The 24,754-nt window shown below is 40.2% G+C and overlaps 3 protein-coding genes across 3 annotated transcripts; 1 reads left to right on the top strand and 2 right to left on the bottom strand.

The window, feature by feature from the left end:
* Nucleotides 1-459: 459 nt before the first annotated feature.
* Nucleotides 460-11,992, bottom strand: LOC119882028 (LIM and cysteine-rich domains protein 1-like; the record flags this gene model as incomplete). Its single annotated transcript, XM_038692044.1, is given in 6 exon segments — nucleotides 460-699; nucleotides 1,007-1,156; nucleotides 3,661-3,916; nucleotides 5,050-5,135; nucleotides 11,231-11,418; nucleotides 11,588-11,992. Coding segments are annotated over 5 exon segments (759 nt in total), but the record flags the coding sequence as incomplete, so codon positions are not given.
* Nucleotides 11,993-13,772: 1,780 nt separating this feature from the next.
* On the top strand, nucleotides 13,773-16,327 carry LOC119882027 (E3 ubiquitin-protein ligase TRIM39-like). Its single transcript, XM_038692043.1, has one exon. The coding sequence runs from the start codon at nucleotides 14,052-14,054 to the stop codon at nucleotides 15,429-15,431; it is 1,380 nt and encodes a 459-aa protein (XP_038547971.1). The 5' UTR covers nucleotides 13,773-14,051; the 3' UTR covers nucleotides 15,432-16,327.
* A 617-nt stretch (nucleotides 16,328-16,944) lies between these two features.
* Nucleotides 16,945-24,730, bottom strand: gmppb (GDP-mannose pyrophosphorylase B; the record flags this gene model as incomplete). The annotated part of the gene is given in 7 exon segments (XM_038692042.1): nucleotides 16,945-20,144; nucleotides 21,253-21,435; nucleotides 21,521-21,648; nucleotides 22,491-22,569; nucleotides 22,818-22,976; nucleotides 23,821-23,963; nucleotides 24,682-24,730. Coding segments are annotated over 7 exon segments (873 nt in total), but the record flags the coding sequence as incomplete, so codon positions are not given.
* Between the last annotated feature and the right edge of the window lie 24 nt (nucleotides 24,731-24,754).

Raw genomic sequence — 24,754 nt, 5'->3', positions numbered from 1 at the left:
TTTATGAATACATAACAAATTTCACTATTGGTTTTACTGCAACCAGATCAGTGCACTCACCCCACACCATCTGATCAGGGGGTAGTATTTCCTCTAAGAAGGAGCAAGCCTGCTGTCCTGTCCACACTTAAGTGGTCAGTAATTTGTTTAGGCCTATTAACAGTGATAATTTAGGTGTCTGGAATCCACGAAAGATGCAGTTGTAAATTCAACTAAACACTCCCAAAAGTGGGTATAAATTGGGCAGAGGGATTTAAGGTCTGTTTGGCGGTGCGACAGGACCGAGGGGGCAACCTACTATACTGTATAACTGGACTAGAATTACTGGGCTAGAAATGTGCTGAAGTTTCCTATCTGTCTGGTGCTTTGTGAAAGCAAAAGTGGCAAAAGTTTCTTGAGGTTGCAACCGAAATTGCCAGGATTTAAACTTCAAAGATGTCAGATGCCTTATTTACTTACATATTCAGTCACATTGCTGTCATTTGTTCCATTAGTGGAACCAGCAGCGGCGGTGGAGCTGCAATTGGTGGAGCTGTGGTTGTGATCCTTCTTGTCGATGTTGCTGCGGTCCTTGGCTTCCTTCGCTCTCCTCTGAATAGCTGCTTCCCTCAGAGCTCCACCCTCACCAGGTAAGGCCACCTCCCCGACTCCCAGCACCTCCTGTTTGTAGTGCTTCACAAACAGCAGCATGGAGGTGATCTGCAAGAGGACAAGTAAGAGTTCAGAGTAAACTTGTAATAAGAAAACATTGTTTAAGTAGACTTTTCCACCATGTGCAAGAAATTTTTAATCAGTAAAAAACGTGTGAAAAAAGTGACATTGGTTTGCTAACATATAGCTGACGTAATTTTAGCTTGGTAACTAACAATTATTTGATTATTAGCAAAGCAGGTCTGTAATGTGGGGAATGAAGTGAAACAGATTTTGTACCACATGAATACAATTTGTACATAATTAGTGAGCAAACAAGCTAGTTTTAGCATGTTGCCTTTGTTGTTGCCTGTACCTCCTCCTCATTGGCCAGGCTCTGACACTTCATAGGGTCTTGATCGTAGACAGGGAGCTGACAGAAGAGCTGCCTGCGTCGCTCCAATGCTCCGTCTGTCCCCGAGACAGGACGTTTACTCTCCGGGATCAGCTCCATGTACTGCATGGCCTGAGAGGGATCAGGGGCATTTGAGTTCTGGTTACGTTTACAATATTTTAATATTAATTAAAATGTTTCATTGGTTTTGTTGAGATGTGAACCATCTAATTGAAGTTCACTGACAAAACTGAGTGCTTCCATCAGTCATTCACATTTATCAGGCTGCAGATTCACCACGATGGGAGGCTGTTTGGTCATTATGAGTCAGTTCTACGCCTGTCAACCTGCATCATCTACACGAAAGTAAAGTAGCAGTTCAGACCTGCAGGTGTACTGTAGACATGTTGATGTCACTGGCTTCAGACAGAAGAATAAAACAGCTGCGGCAGTTTTAACACGTAATGCAATAGGTGGTGCAGGTTGTACTTAGCATTGGAACCAGATGAATCTGTGAGCTCACGCTTTATTTGCTCTGCCAAATGTGTCTGGCCTTCGTCCCATTTGGACAGATTTCCACTTGTCCTGGATCTGATCGGGCCAATTACAACAGTTTATCTAATATGGGGCGTTTGATACAATGACTGTACAGAGGAGCACAACCTCATTGGCCTTTGAGGCATTTTTCGAAAGAACCAGTATGGCTGCTGCTGCTAATGTGGAACTGTTTCTGTTGAATCTGCTATACGCAAATGCAAGTTAGACTGACGATGTCAGGGTAGGTTGTACTGGAACTGCAGGTCAGAAACTGAGGAAACTAATCGACTATTTTACTTGATTTTTTTAGCTATAGGCCTGGTTTAAGGTGCTTTTTAGTTTTAGTCACTGGTGGCAGAAGTATTCAGAACTTATGCTTAAATAAAAGTAGTAATAAAACAATGTGCAGAAACATTATCAGCAGCATTTAAAAAGTTGCATTTATTAAGTGTTAGTTAAGTTGACTTTTGTAATCTGTTGTCATTTATAATACTATCTATACTACTAATGTCTACACCATGTCTTTTGTGTTCTCTATGAGAAATATACAGTAAGTCACAGGGAGAAATCAGAAAGATCAAGATCAAGAAAGACTGAAAAAAGCTACAAAAACCCAAACAGATTTAATTTGAAATAAATAAATTCTGTTCGGTCTGTTTATCATCTTATATTGCGGATCAATTGAAAAAACAAAGTCTTTCTTTTCATTTTGGCGCTTCGCTGGAATCTCCCACCATCACTTGAGCTTGTTGATCGCACTCTCTAAAATAAATACATCTGGAAACACTGGTCTCACATTGCAGTGTGGATGGGCTTTCTCAAAAACATACACAAGACACATGATTGCTTGGCCGGATGACATAATTCAGTTTAGAAGAGAAATCCGATGTCCTCATCACACTATCCAGCTGTTGTCAGTAACACATGTGTGTGTTGTCAGATGAGTAAGATAATGACTAAGAGTCTAGAGCTGCATTAGCAGACTTTAAATGCAGCAGTGTTTATTTCACAGCAGAATAGTGAAGTCAGTTTTATTTATTTAGCCCAATATCACAAATCTGCCTAAAGGGGCTTTGCTGTCTGTACAGCATATAACACCCTCTATCCTTAGACGCTATGAAAGTGTTGGATGAAACAAACAACATGCTGAAGATTTTTGGAGACAGATCTGGACAGCAGTCCCACTGTTGGATCTGGATTTGTCTCTCCAAGCTCAACCACAGAAATTCCCCCCGCAACTGCCCCACTGCGCTACAGTGCTCAATAATCACTGTCATCCTTATAATTATAGGCTGTGAAACCTGAAACATACTTGAGTCTGTTTTTAATGGAATCCAGACGGTCTAAACTGTTTGACACACAGAGAGGGCTGCAGAAACTAAACTAAATAAACTGAGTAAAGTGGTTAACATTTAGGATGTGTATAACATTTAGTTTTTCATGCTGATCATATAATCTATATTTGCAGTGATCATACTTTAGGCATGTACACTTTATAGTGGTAAAAATGTGAGCCAAAACAACAAACTCACTTTGTTTGTGTTTGAGCATAAGTTTTGCTTTGTGTATACACAACATGTAGGTATATAACAGTATTTGTGTGTAATGGGGATAAAACTAGTGGGACAAAAAGCCCATAAAGCGCCCACTCCTCCTCCTTCAGAAAGTAACAACAAAATGTTTAAACACATATGTTTAGAATGGCTGGATGTGATGGTACAATGGCGTTCCTGTTGTCGATGGACTATATTGTTATGCTTTTTCAAATGCTTCCTTACATCTGATGCGTAGCTGTTTCTTAAAGTAACTGTGTAAGTAACACATATACAGGTTTGGGTTGTAATTTAAATATTTGCCTGTATTTTTACTGACAAATCAAAGGTTTAGATCACATGCTTAAATTGTGAGTTTGATTAAAACCTGATTTTTTGTGTGATTGCTGTGTACATTTTTGGTAAAGCTCTTTGTGACAGTCATCGTGTCCTCAGATCTCAGCAACAAAGCTGGTGAGTAAAATGTGACTTTACAAGCTGACACAGACCAACACACTGCAGCTTCATACGAACAACCAACCTCCTGTACTTCACACTGATCCTCACCAGTGTCTGGTTGAGGCCGGCCGGCGCCCAGTCATATGTTGTGGTGTTGAAGGTCGGGTCCTTACGTGACACCACCGGATTGGTCACGATCATACGGTTCCTCTTGTATGTGCGAAGGCCACCGCATCCTTTAACCTTCGCTGTCAAATGGGAGCAGGATGAGTCTGTGAGCAGGCGTCCCATGCGCTGGTCATCTTCGACGTCACTTCCTGGAGTGTGGTCAACTGTGCTGCAGCCGCAGGCAATACAGGCTTTCCTGCACAGCAGACAGGTCAAGAGGTCAATGGGAGAAAAAGAGAGGAAGGCACTTAGCGATAAGACATCAAACAAAAATGTGTCACATGATCAGCCTGTAGAGAATTGTCTGTCTAATTGGGCTACTTTAATTTAATTGGGTGGGTAAAAATTATTTTGGGAAGTGTGTGATCATTTCGGATACTTTTTGTACCATTTTGGGTGCTTCCCCCAACAAAACGTATGATATTAACAAGACTAACCTCAAAACCAAATGACATTTCAATTAATTAAAACTACATTTAACTTGTTTTCTCTTCAGTTTTGTGTCAGCATAGAAACACAGAAATCTCCTAAACAATTTAACAGTAATTTGTGTTTTAATGGTATGGCCATTAGTTTAAATTATTTACATCTTTGTTTCTGAGTAATCGTGTTTTTTTCCGGTCCGTTTGATGGACGGCTCTACATTCTTCAATGCCCATGAGGCTCAGCAGTTGTTGCTATGAAGAAGAAGCCACACAGATGTGTAAATCAGAGCTGCTAAAATATACTCCCTTTTATACTCCCAACTCTATTAAACAATACACAGTTACAGCATCTACTTTATTGTGTATCACAGACCAAAGCAAACAACAGGGATTTTTATTCTACAATTTTATTCTACAATAAGAGTAGATGTGAAATGGCTATAGCTAAAACTATAGCTTGGGCTTTTTTGGACCCAATCGTGTGACCTCCCCCTCAGAGGTCAAAACTCTTGAAACACAACCAACTCCTTAGAATTTCTGCTGTAGCGACAAGGACATGCTCCCTTACTGGCTTGAAAACGAATGATAAAGATAATAACCTCTTTTTAAAGCAAGAACATAAACAAATTCAAAAGGTCCTTGCTCCAAGTTTATTTCTTCCATGTAGTTTGCAAGCTTGTTGATGTTTAACATCGTTGGTCAAAACCTTCGTCCAATTGGCTAAAATATGCAAAACCGCTAACATGTTCTTTTTAAGAGCAGATAATTATAGAGAGAGAGAGAGCAGTGGAGAAACCACAAGCATTTAGTTTCTTCTCTTCATTCCTTTCATAGCTTTTCTTATCGTTTAATTTTTCGGCAGAGAGAAATAATATATATTTTTTAAAACAGGGAAAGGTTGTACCTCCAAGAATGTGGCTGGAATCCAGAGCAGCTCTCCTCACATACGAGACACACCGCTGCACCTCCTGCACTCTGCTTTACAGACATCTGAGAGGAGAAAAAAATACAAACACAGTAATGTTCTATATTCAAATTATTTACATAACTCTGATCCTGTGAGGTACAGTCCTTTTTAGTTTCTACATTATAAGCCACCTAATAGTGAGAGCGTCAAAGTTCAGAGGTCACAAGAGCCGAACAAGAGCTAGTATAGAAAGAAAAAACAGATAAAAATGTAAAATACGACGGTATGTCAAAATTATGAAACACTAGGTTATTGTTAGGGAGATGAACATTTTTACTTTTTAAGTCTGGTGATATTCTCTATTTTTCTTACTGTGTAGTAAGTGTGTATATTCAGAGCCTAATATATTTTTATCCCTCTGTGCCATGGAGCAAAAACACAGCCGTGAGCCACACTGATGCACTGGGTAACATGTTCCTTCATCTCCATGAACACACAAACTGCAGTGCTGCAGTGCTCGTGTGTTAGTAAATTATCATGACTTTTAAAAAATTAAACACTATATTTACATTTCTAAATATGTCTTTGGTTGGATTCAATGGACTTGGGGCTGATATTGTAAGGAAATCAGAAAGTATTAGTCCTGACTACCACATTGTTGATTTTAGTCTTGATGACCATAAGAAAGTGTAGGATAACACCGGCCTTTTCCCCTCTTCAATAACTATTTGTTGAATGAAATGAAGTACAATCCTCTGAACAAAATGCCAGGGGGGGAGTAAACGAGATGTTCCAAGCTCGGAGCACTAGCTCAGCTGGCTAGCATGTAACTCGCCAGCTACAGTAGTTCACCAACAAGTAATGCCCGTTTCTACAAGTTTCTAGAACCAAAAATTTTGCAAAGATGTGCAGATTAATTTAGATGTGCCATTTTCTGGCCTTGTTTCTTCACTGACACACACCTGAGGCTGTCTCTGTTCCTTATACCAATGTGGACTATGTGGAAAGATTGTACTTGCATTATAGAAAACATTTTAAAGGGAGTTTTTTAAACATAAAAGTTAGTAAACCTGATTAAAACACGAACCAAACACTCATATTAAAAGTTCATGCTTGACTTTGATATAGCAGTTTAAAAAAATAATCTTAATTTAATGTCCACTAGAAGTCTTTCTCTGTATCTTTTAACTTCCTCTGCTGATGCAAGTGAAAGCTCTGGAAAAAGCCTGATGAGGGTTTTATTGTAACAAAGCTGGTGTGTGGACCTCGAGTGAACCAAAACAATTTCACCCCAAACTTAACCCTAAAGACATGAGCCAGATTAGATATCCGCATGACACAAAGAGTTGATGTTTTGAACTTTTCTCAGTGAGTGTTGGAGGAAGAGAAGGGCGTGAACAACACACACACACACACACAGGGCGGATGATCTCATTGGTCCACCCAATTACATCATCTGATACAGTCTTATCTGTATACCCAACACTCAATTTTTCATCTCCTCCTCTTCAGCTATACAAACTATAAGTCTTTTCTATCTGTTTGAACTGTCCCCTCTCTTCCTTTCCTCACTGTGCCTCAGCTTTACATTCCCATTTTTTCCTTTCTCTTTGAAAGAGAAAAGAACTTTCCACAATCCTCTTCCACATACTTTACACTGTATTCTCTAACAGAATTATTTGTATTATACAATGAACAAATAATAGTTGTTAGTTGTTGAACTTGAACAAACATTATTAAAGTTAAAAAAAAATCTTAACTCAAGGTCTGCTTTTTTCCTGAGCTTTCACCCACATCCATCGGTCTTGATCAGCATGTCGAGTTTGCTTGAATGTCATCTCGTAATACACAGCCAACTGTTATGTGACCACAGTTCCATACTAATGTCAACTGAGCTAACTCTATGCACTTATGAAGAAGGTAAGATTTGGTTGAAATCTCAGGTGGAAAATAATTTTTTTTGTTAAAATTAATTTCAAGGTCAAGAGCAGGAAACAACACTCAGAGATGACTGACTGTTTTTAAAGCCTTTGGCAGGAAACCTGATGACTGTTCTGCTAAAACAACTTGCTGCTATTTGTCTTACAGAGAGATGGACTGTCCACCTGTCCATCTGTCAACTGGTATTAACAGGCCCATCTCTCCTCAGGGAGACATTCATACACGTAATATACTGTATATATTTAGAGAGACACAAGCTCTTCCAAAATGATGAACTGGCTGCAGGGATTTTCTCCCATCCAGCCTCAAGAGCATTAATGAGCTCCAACACTGTTGTGCGTGATGAGGTCTGGCTCACCGTCTGCGTTCCAGTTTATCCCAAAGGTGTTGGATGGGGAAGTTTGAGGCTCTGTGCAGCAAACTGAGAAACAACATTTATTTATGGACCTGGTTGGAGCATGGGGGTATTGTTATGTAGGAACAAGAAAGGTTTGACATTTAGGGAAACCTCCTTATTTGTTATTAGTCTCCACTGGTTCCATGGCAATGGCTAGAAACTGAGAGTCAGTTTCACTATTCATCATGGGACATGGGACACTAAAAACAGTCAACGGGAGCAGGTGGGAAGGGAATCATAGGTCGGTTTTTTTAAATATAAATATACAGTTCTAATATGAATAAAAGCTTTTTTTCATGGGAGAGGGACGGGACAGGAGTGAAGATCATCCTCTAGTCCTTGCCAAGTAAAAGTGTAAAACATAACCCTCATAAAACTTTGTACGGATTAAAAACAAAAGATATTACTTGTTAAGCATAACATATACTCGAAGGCAGATTTGTTACAGTTGGACAGAGCGAGTCTAGCTATTTCCCCCTGTTTCCAGTCTTTGTGCTAAGCTAAGTTAGCTGGCTGTAGCTTTTTTACTGCACAAACATGAGAGTGGCATCAAACTTCTCATTTAACTTTGAGGAAGAAAGCAAATAAGCACATTTCCCAAAATGTCTAACTGTTCCTTCATTGGGGACCCAAACTAGGAAAAACAGACCCAGATCAAAGGTACACTGAAGTTTGTGGAGAGGGGTGTCAAGCAGTCGTTAGCAGTGAGAGAGGACAGATGAGTGTGTTTAGAGGTGTGAAGAGAGAGAGGCGGAGTGTGTGTTGTCAGTGACAGTGAAGAGACTGTTGATCAGCCCGTGTTGAAAAGGTCACAAGCGATGACAGCTGGACCGGAAACAGCTGAAGAAGAACAAGACTTCATTACATCCCTCTGGAATACGCTGACTGACAGTGTGTGTTCAGCTTTATGTTACTGAGCTGACACCAGTTAACAGTAACCAGGACCGGTTACATTATGGATGTTATGATGTGATGATTAAGACCAAAACTAGCTTTAAAGGAACATTCACACTAATACTCTGCTGCTGGTGATGAGCTCCTTCTTCCTGTAGTAAAGGCAGGAAGTAATCACCCAATGATCCAATTTGTCTATAGTGTGTTTAACGGTGCTCTTGCCAGTAAGTATACTCACTGTGACTCTGGTGGGAGTGAGTCACAGGAAGAGAAGATCTGGCTCAAAAGTTCCTCCAAAGAAGAAATAAACCTATTACTCAGCCTGCAACCAGTCATGACACAGCAGACATGATGCAGGTAATGTTGTGGTGAATGAGTCTGTGCAAAATCAACACCTTACACTGACCAACTTTTATGACGATTTATTTTTTGCTGCTCTATCAGGTTGCTAATCTGCAGCACTTGCAATATGCTGAATAACATTTTGTCCTTTTAAAGAGATAAAAACTGGCTTCTGAAAGCTGAAATTAACTATTAAACAATTTTAACGATTTCAGATCAGCACAAATATGTACTCTGTGTTGCTCCTCTGTTATCAGGTGATCACTGACAATTGGTCTGATGGAGGTATCTTAATCACAAACACTGAACAGCACAGAATGAATCATTCCTGTGAATAAGAGCGTCTGTTACTACTACATATGAGCCAAAGTAGAAATGCATTTTTTCAGAAAGAGGGAAACGTGCAGCAGCTCTATATTTAGGAGTCAGATAAGGCGAGTATGTCGTAGGTGGTTCAAACTTGGCTGAGTAATTCTAAACATGTCGGCTATGTGAAGGGGAAACTGCAGGAAACGCTGTGAGATAAGATGGAGGTCAAAGAGTCGACCTGCTGCAGTTAACCTGGCATCCTGGATATTTCCTGTTGTTCTCCACAACTGAGCTGGCACTTACAAGAGACAGTACCTTGTTATTATTCACTATTCAAAAGTGTAAAGAAATGGCATGTCAGGAAGACAAGGACAGTTTGATTGGATGGGAGAGAACTGATAGTTTGGTGTTTCTTTTTATTTTCTTCACATATTAAAATAGATTTTTCAACTTTATCTAGTCTTAGATAAAGTCTTGGTTAATTTTTGTTTTGTATTTTGGTTACAGAGATACCTCCAAACAATCCTCAATCCCATTGTGTGAGTGTATTTGTGTGTGTTGGGGGTTATTTCCATCCTGGTGATGGCAGCTATAAAGGCCGGCGGGGGGATCAAACCCGTGACAGGTGACACTGATCCGTCAGGTTATCTGCCTCAGACTGATGTGACCTCTGGATGGACAACCAGAGGATAAATTACGGGAGGGATCTGTGGGAGACAAACTGTATACGGCTGCCAGAACAGACCCAGCAGGGGGGATCAGGTCCTCGTGGTCATGGATTACCTTCACTGACTGAATTAGAAATCTCCAGCTGTTCGAAATTAAATGAATGTGAACAAGCTCAGGAGATTCATCCAAACATCTTTATGTACTGGCAGGTCATAGAATCAATAGGATCTATAAAACCTATAAAACCTTTTCTTCCTCAGTCTCGGTTTTGCTTTCTTCCTCTCTGTCCCTCCATTCAGTCGCCTCTCTCTTTTCCCCTTTACCTGCCTAGTTTTGAAACTTGCCTTATGTTTTTTTGACTTTCTGCCCCCGTGGAAGTGTTGCTTGTTTGTTCTCTGGTTTTGACCCCCACTTGCCTGCTTGCCTAAACCTTCACTTTTAAATAAATAATTGAACTGGTCCTGACTGCCTGCTTCTCTCTGCATTTGGGTCTGATCCCTGTCGCCTGTATTCACTGTGATTGACAAACCTGTCATGTTGATAAGAGGTCAAGTGTTTAATAGGATTCCTCGTATGCTGCCATCACTTATTTGGCAGCTAAGACGCTCTGGACGGTAAACAGTTTCTTTTTGCCCATTTATTTGGATAAATCAATATAAATAATAATAATAATAATAAACGAATATAGTCTCATCAATTTTAACTAATTAATTTGGCTCCCAAGTTTTTCACGATTTTGGTTGATCATATGGGAAAAGCAAGATTTTCAAAAACATTTTAAAATGTGTCAAAAAAAATTTATTTGGCAGCTAAGTTGCACTTTTCTCACCGAATTCTTTGTCTCAAGACGAGTAAATGTAGTTGATCAGTTTCTGCCAAAGAGTTTATTTAGGAGTTTTGTCAGAGAAACCTTTTTTTGATATGTCTAAAAAAGTTTCTCTAAATTGAGAGCAACCCTATCACCGCAGCTAAACAACCCTTGCACTGAGTGGAGTCATCGCCTCACGTTGTTTTAATAAAGAAGCAATAAGAGCATCCAGCACAGAACTCATGATTCAGTGTTAAACTATTATGAACAGATGCAATTAGATTGTAACTGTTTTCATTATTTAATCACATTTGTTTTTATAGATTGTTATATGTGTGTGAATCTTGAAATGTTTCTTTCCTCACATTGCTCCTTGAGAAACAATTAAAAATTAACTCCTAAGTCAAAATGTAATATAAATCATGATCAAATATTAAATTAACTGCATCTAGCAACCGTTTACCACAGCTTCTGTGTTTACTGAAAATGACGTTGACAAGATAGATTCATCTTTAAATTTGTTATAGCAAAAGAAAACAAAATAACCACCTTGTCAAATAGAAATGAATTAACAAGAAGACAATGCCGACTGAACAATAAAGTGAAACAAAATAAATCGAATGGCAAAAAAATTCAAACTCAGTAAAGTCTCCTTATTCAAAGACAAGACTTTCTCCAGACTTCCATCAGCAGAAGAGGCTACATCACATCTATCTGACCTTCTGACCCTTGACCACCTCATTACTTTTGATTTGTTTGTCTGAACGTATTTATGAACAAGAAGTTCAGATGTCTAGGTGTAAATGTGTCTGTCCTACCTTCTCCATGGCTGAGCTCACGTCCATGTTGTCCAACAAGTGTCAGTGGCTCGGCTCCTCAGCTCTGTCTGCCTCTGCTCTTCCAGAACAATGGGACTTTAAATTCCTCGCCTGTCGACCACACTTCCTCTCTGCCCGCCCACAGTCGCTCCTGCCGCCGCTCTGCACCACCGGCTCTCAACAGCCCACTGTAATTTAACCGTCTAGACTTTCATCTCATTCCTCCTGAGAAACATCAGCTTAATTCTTTACGTTTTCCCTTTTTTACTTTCAGGCTTCACTTTCAAACTCAGTTTTCTCTCTTTTTCTGTCTCTGTTCTTTCCCCCTTTTCTATTTACAGCAACAATAAAACTCACCTTTCTCCTCTTCAGCTGTGGACACTTTTCTGTTGTATTTTTTCCCTCCACTCTTCTCTCCTGATTCGTCCTGTTGCCAGCTCTCCTTCTCCACCCTCTGCAACATGAACTCAACAGGTTTCTTCACCTCCTTTGCTCTAACACGCCCCTGAAGGGAAACTGAAGTCTTCACTTCACACTTTCTGCCTTATAGTGAAACAGCAGCTCCGTCATTCACCTCTGTTTGTCTTTCTGACTCCGCTGAGAATTCACCCTGTGTTGCTAAATATTACAGGTACCTCCTATGTTACAGTCTGGCAGTAATGAGGGAGATTTATGGTCTTAAAAACAGAAGCTGTACTGTTGCTAATGACTCCTGATTTCTGCTGCAGAACAGCAGATCAGAGTGTTTAGTCCTGGTCTTCAGCAGACTGGAGGACTACCTGGAGCGGTGAGGCCTGACTGGACTGTTTGTGTTTTTAATCTGAGACAAAGACAGAGAGGGCCCTTTGGGAATCCCTGCTCACACTCTGCCAGCCAATCAGAGTGAGCCTGAAAAACTCCTCGGCCAATAGGAATGTCAGGGATTCCTCCTCCTCCTCAGGCTCAGAAGATCAGACCACAGCTAGACCACAGAGCTGAGCAAGGCCAAACAGAGCCAGACTGGGCCAAATGGTGTGAAACAAAGCTAGCAGGACCAATGGTGCTGCGCAGAGCCAGGCAGGTATAAAAGAGGGATAAAGTGATCCAAGCCGAGCCATACAGAGCTAAGAAGAGCCAGGAAGAGCCTTGCAGGACTAGGGTTTAGAGCTCAGTCAGGCTAAATCAAAGCCAGACAGGGCAAAGATAGTGCTAATGTGGCTAACAGCCTGGCAGGGCACATGGGCAAAACAGAACTAGGCAGGGACAACAAGGCTAAAAATAGCTAGACCACGCCCAACAGGGCTAAATAGAACCAGGGCGCCAAAGAGGGCTAAACAGAGCTGGACATGGTCACATCTGGCGCAATGGGACCTTGCAGGGCCAACAGGGTTAAAAGGGGCAAAGCAGGACCCAACAGAGTCAGACAGTGCCAAATACAGTTAAAGAGAGCTCAGCAGAGTTAGATATTATCCCAATACTATTGCATATAGTTTTGCTTCTTTTACTTCAGTAAATTATCTGGATACTTATTCCACCTCTGATAATTATTTGACTTGTTTGCAAAACTATATAACAACCATCAAAGCACAAATAGACTTTACAGCAGCAACAAAATGCTCCATCTAATTAAAAAACAAATCAGAGCTACACTGTGTTCAGATACTGCTACTGAGAGAACAAACTGGGCAACGTTCAGTGGTGGTTCTGGCCCATTTTAACCACAGGGGTCAGACTTGGGCAAGCTATTGTTTTAGATTTGTCAGTTAAATAAATTCTGAATGTGTATCTTCTTAGCAGACAAAAGCAGAATATCAGAGTAAGCTTATACTCGGGCAGATCAGTACTGAAAGCTAAAAGGCTGTTCACAACAAAACCAATTGATGCATACATCAAATACATGACTTAAACACTCTTATCTTGCTTGACATATAAATCTGGAAGTAGACTGGCTCGCCTTGTGTTCGGATCTTCGGTAGGTGCAAACGCAATCTCAGTCAGTCCACCAATTAGTTCTAGACTGAAATATAGACTGTTTTGATAAAAACAAGTAAACTGATTATTAATTATTAATTTTCAAATAATAAATTTACTCTGGAATATGTTCAAATCACACAGTTAATCCCTTATGTGCCTCGACCGTGAAGAAAGTATCATTGAGTTTGTGTGTGTCTGTGTATGTGTGTAGTTACATAACAAACACTTCTTATTGTGTTGTCACTGAATATATACCGTATTTTATTTGAGCAAAACAAGGCTCTTCTTGATTGTAATGGCTGGTAAATGTCTGCTGTTATGTGTATTGCACCCTAACTGAAGTTGGCATTGGCCCAATCACAGTTTCCACCCTGAAGCCTAAACCAAGAACCCTCACAGACTAGTTGGCATCACCTGGTGAGTGCTTAAGTGCGAGACGCTTCAAGGGCCCATCATGGTATAAAGAGAAAGCACCGCATTTAGCAACATATCCTGTTACCTTGACTAGCCTACGCCAACTGACTGGGTTAGGGACTTTTTTTACTACAAGGCATGGTCATAGCACCGGATGGGTGTGTGCGCTATGTGCTTTCCTCATTCCACATATGACACTACTGCTTTTTCTGCCCAGTGTGTTCAATCTTCTGCACAAACACACTGCAGTGAGGCCACAGAAAAGAGAAAATACTGGGATCACTGGGATTACTGGAATGCTGCCACTTCAACCTGCTGCTGATTGAAAATTTAACACAGGAAATATAGAGGAGCTCCGACTCAAAACGAAAGTAATTTTAAGGGCATTTCTCGACTGACTGACGTCTGCTTTCATTGTTCTGCCTGCTGTGTTTTCAGCTTCACTTAGAGACAAATGTCTTCTCATTTAGAAAAGGATCTCTCCTGTCCGGTCTGCCATGACATCTTTAAAGATCCTGTTGTTCTGTCATGTAGCCACAGCTTCTGTAAAGCCTGTCTGCAGAGATGGTGGAGAGATAAACTAATACACGAGTGTCCGGTTTGCAGGGAAAGGTCTTTGTTGAGTGATCCACCGTGTAACCTGGCGTTAAAGAACCTGTGTGAGGCCTTCTTACTGGAGAGAGATCAGAGAGCTTCAGCTGAGTTTGAGATTCTCTGCAGTCTGCACTCTGAGAAACTCAAACTCTTCTGTCTGGACCATCAGCAGCCAGTGTGTGTCATCTGCAGAGATTCAAAAACACACAACAACCACAGATTCAGACCCATCGATGAAGCTGCACAGGATCACAGAGAGGAGCTCCAGAAATCCCTGAAACCCTTACAGGAGAAACTGAAGCTCTTTGAACAAGTTAAAGGAAACTGTGATCAAACAGCAGAACACATTAAGGTCCAGGCCCGAAACACAGAGAGGCAGATTAAGGAGCAGTTTGAGAAGCTTCACCAGTTTCTACAAGAGGAAGAGGAGGCCAGGATCGCTGCTGTGAGGGAGGAAGAGGAGCAGAAGAGTCAAACGATGAAGGTAAAGACTGAGTCTCTGAGCAGAGAGATAGCAGCTCTTTCAGACACAATCAGAGCTACAGAGGAGGAGCTGAGAGCTGAAGACGTCTCATTCCTGCTCAACTACAAGGCTGCAGTAGAAAGAGTCCAGCAGCGCCCCCTGCTGGAGGATCCAGAGCTGGTCTCAGGAGCTCTGATAGACGAGGCCAAACACCTGGGCAACCTGACCTTCAACATCTGGAACAAGATGAAGGAGATGGTCTCCTACACTCCTGTGATTCTGGACCCAAACACTGCTCATCCAGAACTCATCCTGTCTGGAGATCTGACCAGCGTGAGACTTGGAGAGAGACAGAAGCTTCCTGAAAACCCAGAGAGGTTTGATTTCCACCACTGTGTCCTGGGCTCAGAGGGCTTTACTTCTGGCACTCACAGCTGGGATGTTGAGGTCAGAAATTACCAATCATGGGCCGTAGGTGTGATGCAGGAATCTGGCCAGAGGCAGGGAAAAATACAGACTGGATTCTGGGAAATAGCTTTTTTCCTTAAGGAGAAATACATGGCATTCTCTCCACCACTGTCAAAACGTCTCCCAGTGAAGAAGCTCCAGAGGATCAGAGTCCATCTGGACTTTGACAAAGGAAAGTTGTCATTCTCTGATCTTGATACCAACACACACATACACACCTTCACACACAATTTCACTGTGAGACTGTTTCCTTATATTGACACCAACAATAAATTCCCACTGAAGATATTACCTGTTAAGTCTCTGTAAGAATGGAACAGCACACAGTCTCAACAGGCTTGTTTCCAAACACATGAGCCAAGCATGTTTTATATTATTTTCAGATTAAGGAAGGTTACTCAGATTTGTTGTTAAGCGGCATGTCAATAATACTTTTCATGTTCTATGAAATCTTTCTTCAAATTAAAAAAAAAGTTTTTTTGCTTGTTACGTCCACAGGCTTTCATTACAGCACAAACATCTGTAATGAATGAATAGAGGAGAATCAGTGTTAGGAACATGAGAAGCATGTTGAAATTCTGAGACTCAGTTTTGTCAAAACATTTACTGATTACGCTTAGGCTAATGACATCACATTTTTCATGGATTTTGTTAATCTTATTGTTTTTCTTTTTCTAATCTCTAAGATGATGAAATGATACTTGTGGAGGAGACAGCACTATTATAATGCTGAGATGATGTTCCAAACTAAATGTATGTGTGTAGTAGAGCTCGCCAGAGAATGAATATTTGCTGTTAATATTTGAGTTTTTAAAAATCTGATAATATATTGGCAGACATCAAATTGTGTACATAAATACACAATAAACATCGTGACTAATCACACTCCTAATGAGTAATATCAGTGTGCTGATTTATTGGTCAAGCTCCTGTCTTTTTGATGGAGGAGGAATAAGACTCATAATGAGGAATCATTACATATTCTTTGGCTTATTTGTAGGCTAGCTTATCATTTTTAATAATTTTGCTTTATACTTTTAAATTAATTCTGTGCTGGCTTCATTTTGAACTCTATATCAGTTTCAATGTGTGGCAAAGGGGACGAGTTTTGTAAATGTAAACGGTACATTATTGATTGTGTTATGATGAAGTGCTTTTAATTATCATTCTACAGCTAATAAAGAATTAAATGAAATGGTCTCAGATTGAATGTGTCCAGAGATTGAGTTAATTAAACCTCCATGATTTGAAGAACTATGATAGAGTTTTAGGGCAACATTTAGCGACACTATAAGAGCAAAAACATGTCACAATACAGTCGACTAATATTTTAAAATAGTTATGAATATTTAGAGGAAAAAAATTGCAATGTTTTGAGACTAAAGCTGAATTACAAAAATAAAGTCATAATTTCTAGAGTAAAACATGTCTTTTTATATTTAATTACTTATGTGCCACCTCAGACAGGCACAGAAGACGAGAGCGGCTGTGTTTATTTTCTGGCCTGCTATCTCTAGGTCCCATCTCATCTCAACATTGCTATAGGTTTACTGACTTAAATACTTTATGACTTAATTTTCTCAACAAGTGTCTGCACTTCATGTTCGTGTTTCATATTGGAGTTATTTCCTTCAGCCTCCACAGAAAATTTAAAGAGGATAAAACCAGTAGAATTATACACAATACTTTTATAAGTATTTTATATCATTATATTCTCCTCCAGAGCCAAAGACGAGAACATACAGCGGTTTTCACAGGCTGAGAAGAACTAACCGTGACCTTTAAACTGATCTTCATGTGTTAAATGAGATGAGACAAGATGTTGATGTGGTCAGTAGATTATATTATTCTCTTTAAAAAATTCATTACAAGAATTGACTTCATTCATTCACACACAGTTAAAGTCAACATGTTCAGTGCTCTAAATACTGTTTATCAATAACTGCATAACAACATGGAACCACTGCATTCTGTTCAGAGGTCAGTTTAGAGTGTCTGGACAGACAGCTGACGTCACCTGTTCATGGTCAGCAATGAAAAATCAAGAGGCAGGGTTAATCTATCCCCTTCATTGACTAGTAGGAGTGAAATCTGTCTCAAACAAACTCTTGTCTGATGTTGAATTCAGCAACATTAGTGAGTCTGTCGGTGAAAAGACAAATCTTATGCGATTTGGTTGAGAAATTCATGGTCCCCGAAGATGAATGCTAATGACTTTGGTGATCCTGTGACATTTCATCTGGCGTCCTTGACAAGTCTTCACTTGACCAGTCTAGCAGGAAAACTGAAGACTGATCATCCATTAACCTCAGCTTGAGATGAATGCTAAAACACCATGCTAACATGGTAAATGTTTGCATGTCTATCACCTTTCAATGAACTTCCACCACAAGAGTAGCATTAGGTTCAGTCTATTCACCCCGAGTTCTACTCTCTCTAATGTGCAGGAAGCTCGACCAGACAGTAGGAATCACTACTGCAGCGACAAGGAGACAAACACCAACTACTGACAAAGAAATCTCACCACAAGGTCCATTAGTGGTGCGTTGTTGGAGTTAACCCGGCTGTCATGGAGTTGTGGATTTTCAAATTTCCATATCAAATTAATCAAATCGAAAGCTCCAGCACACCTTGTAATAAAATGAATGAATTAACTTTTTTTTAACCCAACACAAAACAAAGCCAGACATATGACAACACAGAATTGGACACTTGTGTTTACACAGTGGAGGACAGAAACATGCTAAAATGTTAGCATGCTAAGCAATAACATTAGAACCATTGTTAAAACATTCAATAGTTGCATGTTAACATGATGGCTGTGGCTAACTTATGCACCGCTGAGGATGAGTAAAGTTGAGTAAAGCTGACCAAGTACAGCTTAGACTATTGAAATTTGAATTGAGCCTGATGATGTTAAGCTGAGTCTCAAATGTCCTAAAATGGCCAACGTGCAAATTCTGAACTGCCCTCTATGGTTAAAAGGTTTCAAGCCTGTTTCAGTTTCTGCTGCATCTGTAACCACAGCCCATAGTGATGTCACTGTGTCCTGGGGTACACCTGTACATCACTGAAGCAAGGTGTTAAACCACTAGATGTCAGCAAAAACAAGATTTTAACAAAACAAGAGTGTTAACTTTAAGAAACACTTACACATGAATGTAAAACATGTTGAAACAATACTATCCCAGATAACTAAAATATCTGTAAACGTATTTGATGAACTGCAGTTTGGTATAAAATGCATTTTGTTCACTTTTTACAGAGCAGTAACCAGTTTGGCATTATAGCAACATAAAAACATGTTTACCAAGGCAATGAGACATAATCAACACCTACTCTATAACTGATTAAAGCTGCACTAATCAAGTCTTTTTTTTAAAAATGGATCAAATTACATTCATCAGGTGGATTCAAACACTGGATTATGTGAATGCAACTCTTTACTAAACCATTTGCCATAAGAAATTTACAGAAAGGTGTTCTGCTAGAGGTTGTGTTTACAGTTTGTTCTGCTGCCCTCGAAGAGCCAAACAATTAATCTATTAAAGAGGTCATATTATGCTCATTTACAGGTTCATCATTTTATTTAGGGGTTGTACCAGAACAGGTTTACATAGTTTCATTTTCAAAAAACACCATATTTTTGTCATACTGCAAATTGCAGTAGCTCCTCTTGTCACCCTGTGTGTTGAACGCTTAATTTTAGCTATGGAGTGATGCATCTCACCACTACTTGATATTTGTTGGGAGTTGCACATGCACAGTTCCTAGTTAAGGACTACTAGCCAATCAGAAGCAGAGTAGGGTGGGCCCTGAAAAGCCACTAAACACAGCTTTGGTTCAGCTGTATGTGTTCCCCTTACCAGCTTAGCAACATTGACTGGACGAAGAGTTTCAGAGTGGTGAGTTATTAATCTGTAACAAATTTAGGTTTCATAAGGGACATGGGAGGCAGCAGGCGGACGGCTTGTCACTGTGTGCTGAAGCTCAGTTTGTTTTTCCACCGGTGTTTTTGAGGGCATGTCGGACTAGCTGCTAGGAGAGTATTATGACGCGTGTTTCGCAGCAAAGCGGCAGAAATGGCTGGACTACAAGCAAGCCATTTTCAGGCAGTTCAGAGCAGTGTGTTCTTTGGGAGATGGGAACGACCTCTGGTGGGCTTTTTCACTTTGCAAACCCATTACACGCACAAAAAAAGGGATATATAACAATAAAAGTACAGGGGAAAAGCCAAAAACCATAATATGACCTCTTTAATGCAGCTTTACCTATAACTAATACTGCATTTTGTTCAATATGACAGATCATAGCTCTCAGTGTCATCAGTCATAATTCCAGTCTCCGTTACAGCAGAGAAACATGTAGATGTACTATAATCCTCTCACCGATACTTTAGCTGTCCAGGAAATGTAAATGCATAGTAAACCTAAACAGCAGTGTTCATATCGCTCTCCAACCCCACCCCCCAAATACACTTCACATTAGATAAGACAATCTGCCTGGTTATCAACCCCCTCCCTCGCCTTTAAAAGCAGTGTTTCATATGAGACGTGTACCATCCATCACATTCAGCACATTAGCGTTTGATTATTTACCTGCAGTTCTGACAAAGTGTAACAAGTATAAACCTTTCTGATGAGCCAGACACCTTTGTGACAGATCATATTGCCATCATTTCTGACTGATGGACAGTGCAGCCAAGCAGGGCTAAAAACAAGTCCAAATTAATTAGAAATAGAAAAGAAACCCTTCTCGTTCCTTTTTCTCTCCTTCCTTTCTCCAACCCGTCTGTCCGTCCCTTTCCATCTGGCACAGTTTGGGTGTTCAGCCGAGTTCATATAATAAAATAAAAAAAAAAGGCGCCAGGCTTTTCTCCTCTACCCGATGCTACATGATGATTCGTGGCTCTGGGACAGACTCGATGATGGACTTGTGAGGCAGGACGTTGGCACCGTTCAGGTAAAGCTCGTCATTCACGATCACATCCTCCCCCAACACCGTCACATTCTCCATACGAACCTGATGACACAGATTAACCCAGAGACAAGTCGTCATCACACCTGAAAACAGTCATAACTAAGTTCATACATATCAAATATGAGATGAGAGAGAGAAAAAAAAAAAAAAAAAAAAAGCAGTAAATAGGCATCAAAGAATATTTAAATATTTTTAGTCCTTTAGTCTAAAGGAAGAGTCTGAGATGAAAGTCATTAAGGTGGGAGTGGTGATGGCGCATAGATAAGATGCACACCTTTGCTGTGGGAGACCTTGGTTCGATTCCCACTGTGAGACATCCACCATTGTGTCAGCTAAATGAATAAATGTAAATGTAAACCACTCGGGCTGTGCGTGCATCACAAATTCTGATTATTACCGGTAATGTCAAAAAAAGCGCTTTCTTTTTGACCTGTTGCCCGAGATCTACATTGTAACATTTACAGGTGTGTCTTCTATGCTGGTTTTAGGAGGAGATGGTAGATGGTAGATCTTGGCTTGTATACATAAATCCGAGTTGTAGACGGAAGAAAACAAGCCACCATTACTGCGGTGGTTCCTCACTTGTAAACTCATGTGCAACACTGTAATGTATGTAAAGGACGTCACGTTTCCCAAAAACTCTGTCCAGGAGATCCAGTTATAAATAACTTAAAATATAGCCACCAAAGGTTATAATCTTAAAAAAAAATTTAAAAAAAATCCAGATTTGTGCCGTTATCAGCTGCCAGCAACAAAAACCTAAATAAAAGCCTCCATGCAACTGCTCAGTTGTTTCAGTCACATTTTTATGCATTTCTTGTGATTATAATGCAACTTTGATCATTTAATTATTTATAATAATAATAATAATAATAATAATAATAATAAGCTACAGTAATTCCTTAATCGGTCACATTCAGACTGTGGAGGTCAGACATGCAGTCATTATTCATTTTAGTACTTTGAGAGTGAATGACTTCCACAAACTACCTTCATCTGCCAAACGTCTCTGCTTTCACTGTCAGTGTAAATTTTTTCAGTTCCACTCCACCACAGTAATGACACAACACATAAATCAGCCACTGGATTTGTCTATTCAAACAAGAGATCTTTGCTTGGAATAGGTTGGTGACCTCTGTCCTATACTCACCCACTGACCAACAGAGGAGCTCCATCCAACAATGCAGCTTTCCAGCCAGGAGTGCGATCGAACCCGCGCTCCTTTCATCACCGTGCACCGTTTTATCCTCACCCCGTCCTCCACAACCACGCCGGCACCGATGGTGACATTCGGGCCAATGGTGCAGTTCTCCCCAATCTGCGCCGTTGGATCCTGCAGAGGAAAGCGAGGATTATTACTGAGTGCCTTTTTTTTAATCAACAAATGGAGTGATGGAGCGCCAAAGAGCTGAACTCACCACCAGAACGTTGCCTAGAAAACCGGGCCCCGTGTGTAGCCTCTCAGGCGTGTGCTGTCGAAGCGACTGAAGGTACATACACATCCCTGTCAGGAAGTCTTTCGGCTGGCCGATGTCCATCCAGAAACCTGCAGACAGACAAACAGGCAGGCAGACAAACAAACAGCATACAAAGACACAGACAGTGAGAGCAGTTAGCATACAAAGCCACTAACACCTGGACCAGAGTCATGACTAGGACCAGTCCAGCTGCCTGGACTACAGGACAGGAGGAAGGTTCTGCTCAGCTACATGTTTCCACTGCTCTTCGTTCCCAGAGAGGGATGAGGATCTAGAGATGCACCGATTCCATTTTCCTTCACCTGATCGGATCATGGTTGGTTCTGATCTACACTCATCTTTATCTGGATGCCAGAGAATCCAGTCTTGTTGCACTGTGGCTGTAGGAAACCTTCTAGTCCAGACATCGTGTTTCAGATATCACGTTTTGTTGGTCTCGGTGCTTCTCTACAAACGATTCCTCTCCAGAACTACATGAGTTCGGGTGTGAAGAAAAACCAAAACACTTACGTCTGGTAGAGCTGTGAGCTGCGAGACCAGAGCACACAGGTCAACTTATATTCCATTATTTATTTAAGAATAAAACCCAATTTGTGTTAAACCAGAATTATCCTCTTGTGTATACAATGTGAGCTAAAAACTACTTGTCAACTATCTTTATAATCAATTAATTGTTTTAGTCATTTATCAAGTATAAATACAAACCGTTCCCTGCTTTCAGCTCCTCCGAGGTGAAGGTTCGCTGTTTTATATGATTGTGAACTGAATATATTTTGGTTTTGGACTGTTGATCGGGCAAAGCGAGACATTTAAGGAGGACAGCTTTAGGAATCATTAATTAATCTGAAAAGTAATTTATAGATCAACTCATATAAAAGTGTCTGTTATAGATTTGTGTTGTAATAGTTACCCTGTAGCTCCATGGTGTACAGCTGTCCCTCCTCTGCCATGACAGGAAATATCTCTTTCTCTATAGATGTTGGTCTCAGCTGCACACATACGCACAAACACACAAAAAAATAAACAAAAGTCACAAACGTAAAATTAAATGTCAGTAATGAGTATCAAGATAGATAAATATGTATCAGTGAACACCAAAAAGAGTTAGATAGGTACTTGGGTAAAAAGTCCCACGGCACGCTTACTTGTTACTTCATCACAAACATTTGAGGCAGAGTGCGTGCGTGAGTGCGTGCGTGAGTGCGTGAGTGCGTGCGTGCATGCGTGCGTGAGTCACCTGGATCCTGCTGAGCATGCTGGGATTGAAGATGTAAATGCCGGCGTTGATCTTGTTGGACACAAAGACCTGCGGTTTCTCAACAAAGCGATGTATCCTGCCAGTTTCCGGCTCAAACACCACCACGCCGTACTTAGAGGGCTCCTCTACCCGCGTTACCTTCACACCCACACAGAATTGAAAACAAACCGTTTTCACAATGAAAACTTTGTTCTTCTGTGTTTTACTCTCTCACTGAAACTAAATTATTTTGCCTTTCATTTCTGAAAAAAATGTCCAGTGTACAACAGTACAGACCTAATTCAACTAACTAAACAATTCATTTTCAATCACTTTAACTTAGACAAACTTTTTAAAAATGTGTACAACAAAAATATAGTATAGAAAGTTAAACTAAATAAGAATACTTCTTTAAAGGACAGGTCGCCAAATTGTACATTAAAATTGTGCTTTTGAAAAATATAATGTAATTATATTATATAAAGGGAACTCTATGAAAACATATATACATTTTAATGGTTTATCTGTGTAATCTTTACTTTCTCAAGCTAAAAGCCTGAAGTCTAAAGACCAACAGTGACAGGGAAGAATAGATGGTGGAAATTGAAATTATGAAAATATTCTAAACTATTTTTCACGATATCCATTTGTTATTACAATATCCAAATTCCTTATTTGTATTGAGTACATGAATATTAAAAAAAGAAAAATCGTCTTTTTTTAAATGGTCCAGTCTGGATGTCTTTGGTTTCTAACTCTGAATCATCGGATGTCAACGTCTCTCACCATTTTGGACTGATGACCAAAGATTTCATCCCATATCTGACTCCCGTATCTGACTCCCGTATCTGACTCCCGTATCTGACTCCCGTATCTGACTCCCGTATCTGACTCCCGTATCTGACTCCCGTATCTGACTGTACATTCTGTAGCATCTGTCAGCCTGCATATCTGAACAGATTTATTTAGAAAAGACACTTTGCACTATCTCGGTCTCTCTCACCACGATGGTTCCCTCCTTGCCGTGGTTGCGGTGAAACTGCAGCAGGTCTTTGAAGGGAAAATCACAGATGACGTCTGAGTTGAGGACAAAGAACGGTTCGTTGTCGACGTTCAGCAGCTCTCGAGCCAACGCCAAGGGACCCGCTGGACACACATATTAATATCTAATTTTATTAATTATATCAAACATTAAGTCATCGTTCTAACGGACCCTACGCTACAATACACTGCAACTACACACACTGGAAAACTAGTTTGAACTCCCAGACACAGTCTTAAAATGGTGTGAACAGCCCTGTATTTTGTCTGTTTGGGCCCCGTAGTTCCCATGAAGGGAAATTTTCAATTTCAATCAAAAGTGCCCTAGCGAATTCGTGGCAACAGTTTATGGGGGGGGGGGGGGGGGGCAGCTGCACCTGTGCTGTGTTATCCTTTTATCTGGTTGTATTATGCCATGTAGTAAATCACTGAGCAGGACTATTTTATGACAATATTAGAATTACAAGGTTTTTTGCATCAATATGATGAAATACATTTATTTGTCAGGTAAATAAGTTACTGGATGAGGTAAAATCAGACGCTTACACTAGAATAATGGAATACTTTACATGAATATCCAGGACAATTTCTACATCGTTAAATATATAATTACACTGTGACAGAAGATCATCCATACAGCCCACCCGATCTTGTAGGATTAATAGCACATTACATTGTTATTACACAAACATTTATATTTACTCATTTCGCTGAAGCTTTTATCCACATAGCTGTTCCACACTCTCAATATTCACTGGACACTTAAATTGTACTTTGTTGTAGTACGGAGGAAGTTTCCTGTCTGTAGTGAAGAGAAACTCACCTGTTCCCAGAGGCTCCTTCTCATGAGACAGAGAGATATGAATCCCAAGCTGAGAAGAAAACAGTGAAACAGT

This window comes from Micropterus salmoides, unplaced genomic scaffold (genome assembly GCF_014851395.1).
Source record: "Micropterus salmoides isolate LMB-PRFRI ecotype aquatic unplaced genomic scaffold, ASM1485139v1 Ms_hic_scaffold_2845, whole genome shotgun sequence".
Lineage (NCBI taxonomy): Eukaryota > Metazoa > Chordata > Actinopteri > Centrarchiformes > Centrarchidae > Micropterus > Micropterus salmoides.
The sequence above is the reverse complement of the archived record's forward strand: the minus strand, read 5'-3'. Positions and strand labels throughout refer to the sequence as shown.

Bases quoted from the DNA above. Each gene is read 5' to 3' on its own strand.
- LOC119882027 (XM_038692043.1), top strand. From the start codon at position 14,052: ATGTCTTCTCATTTAGAAAAGGATCTCTCCTGTCCGGTCTGCCATGAC.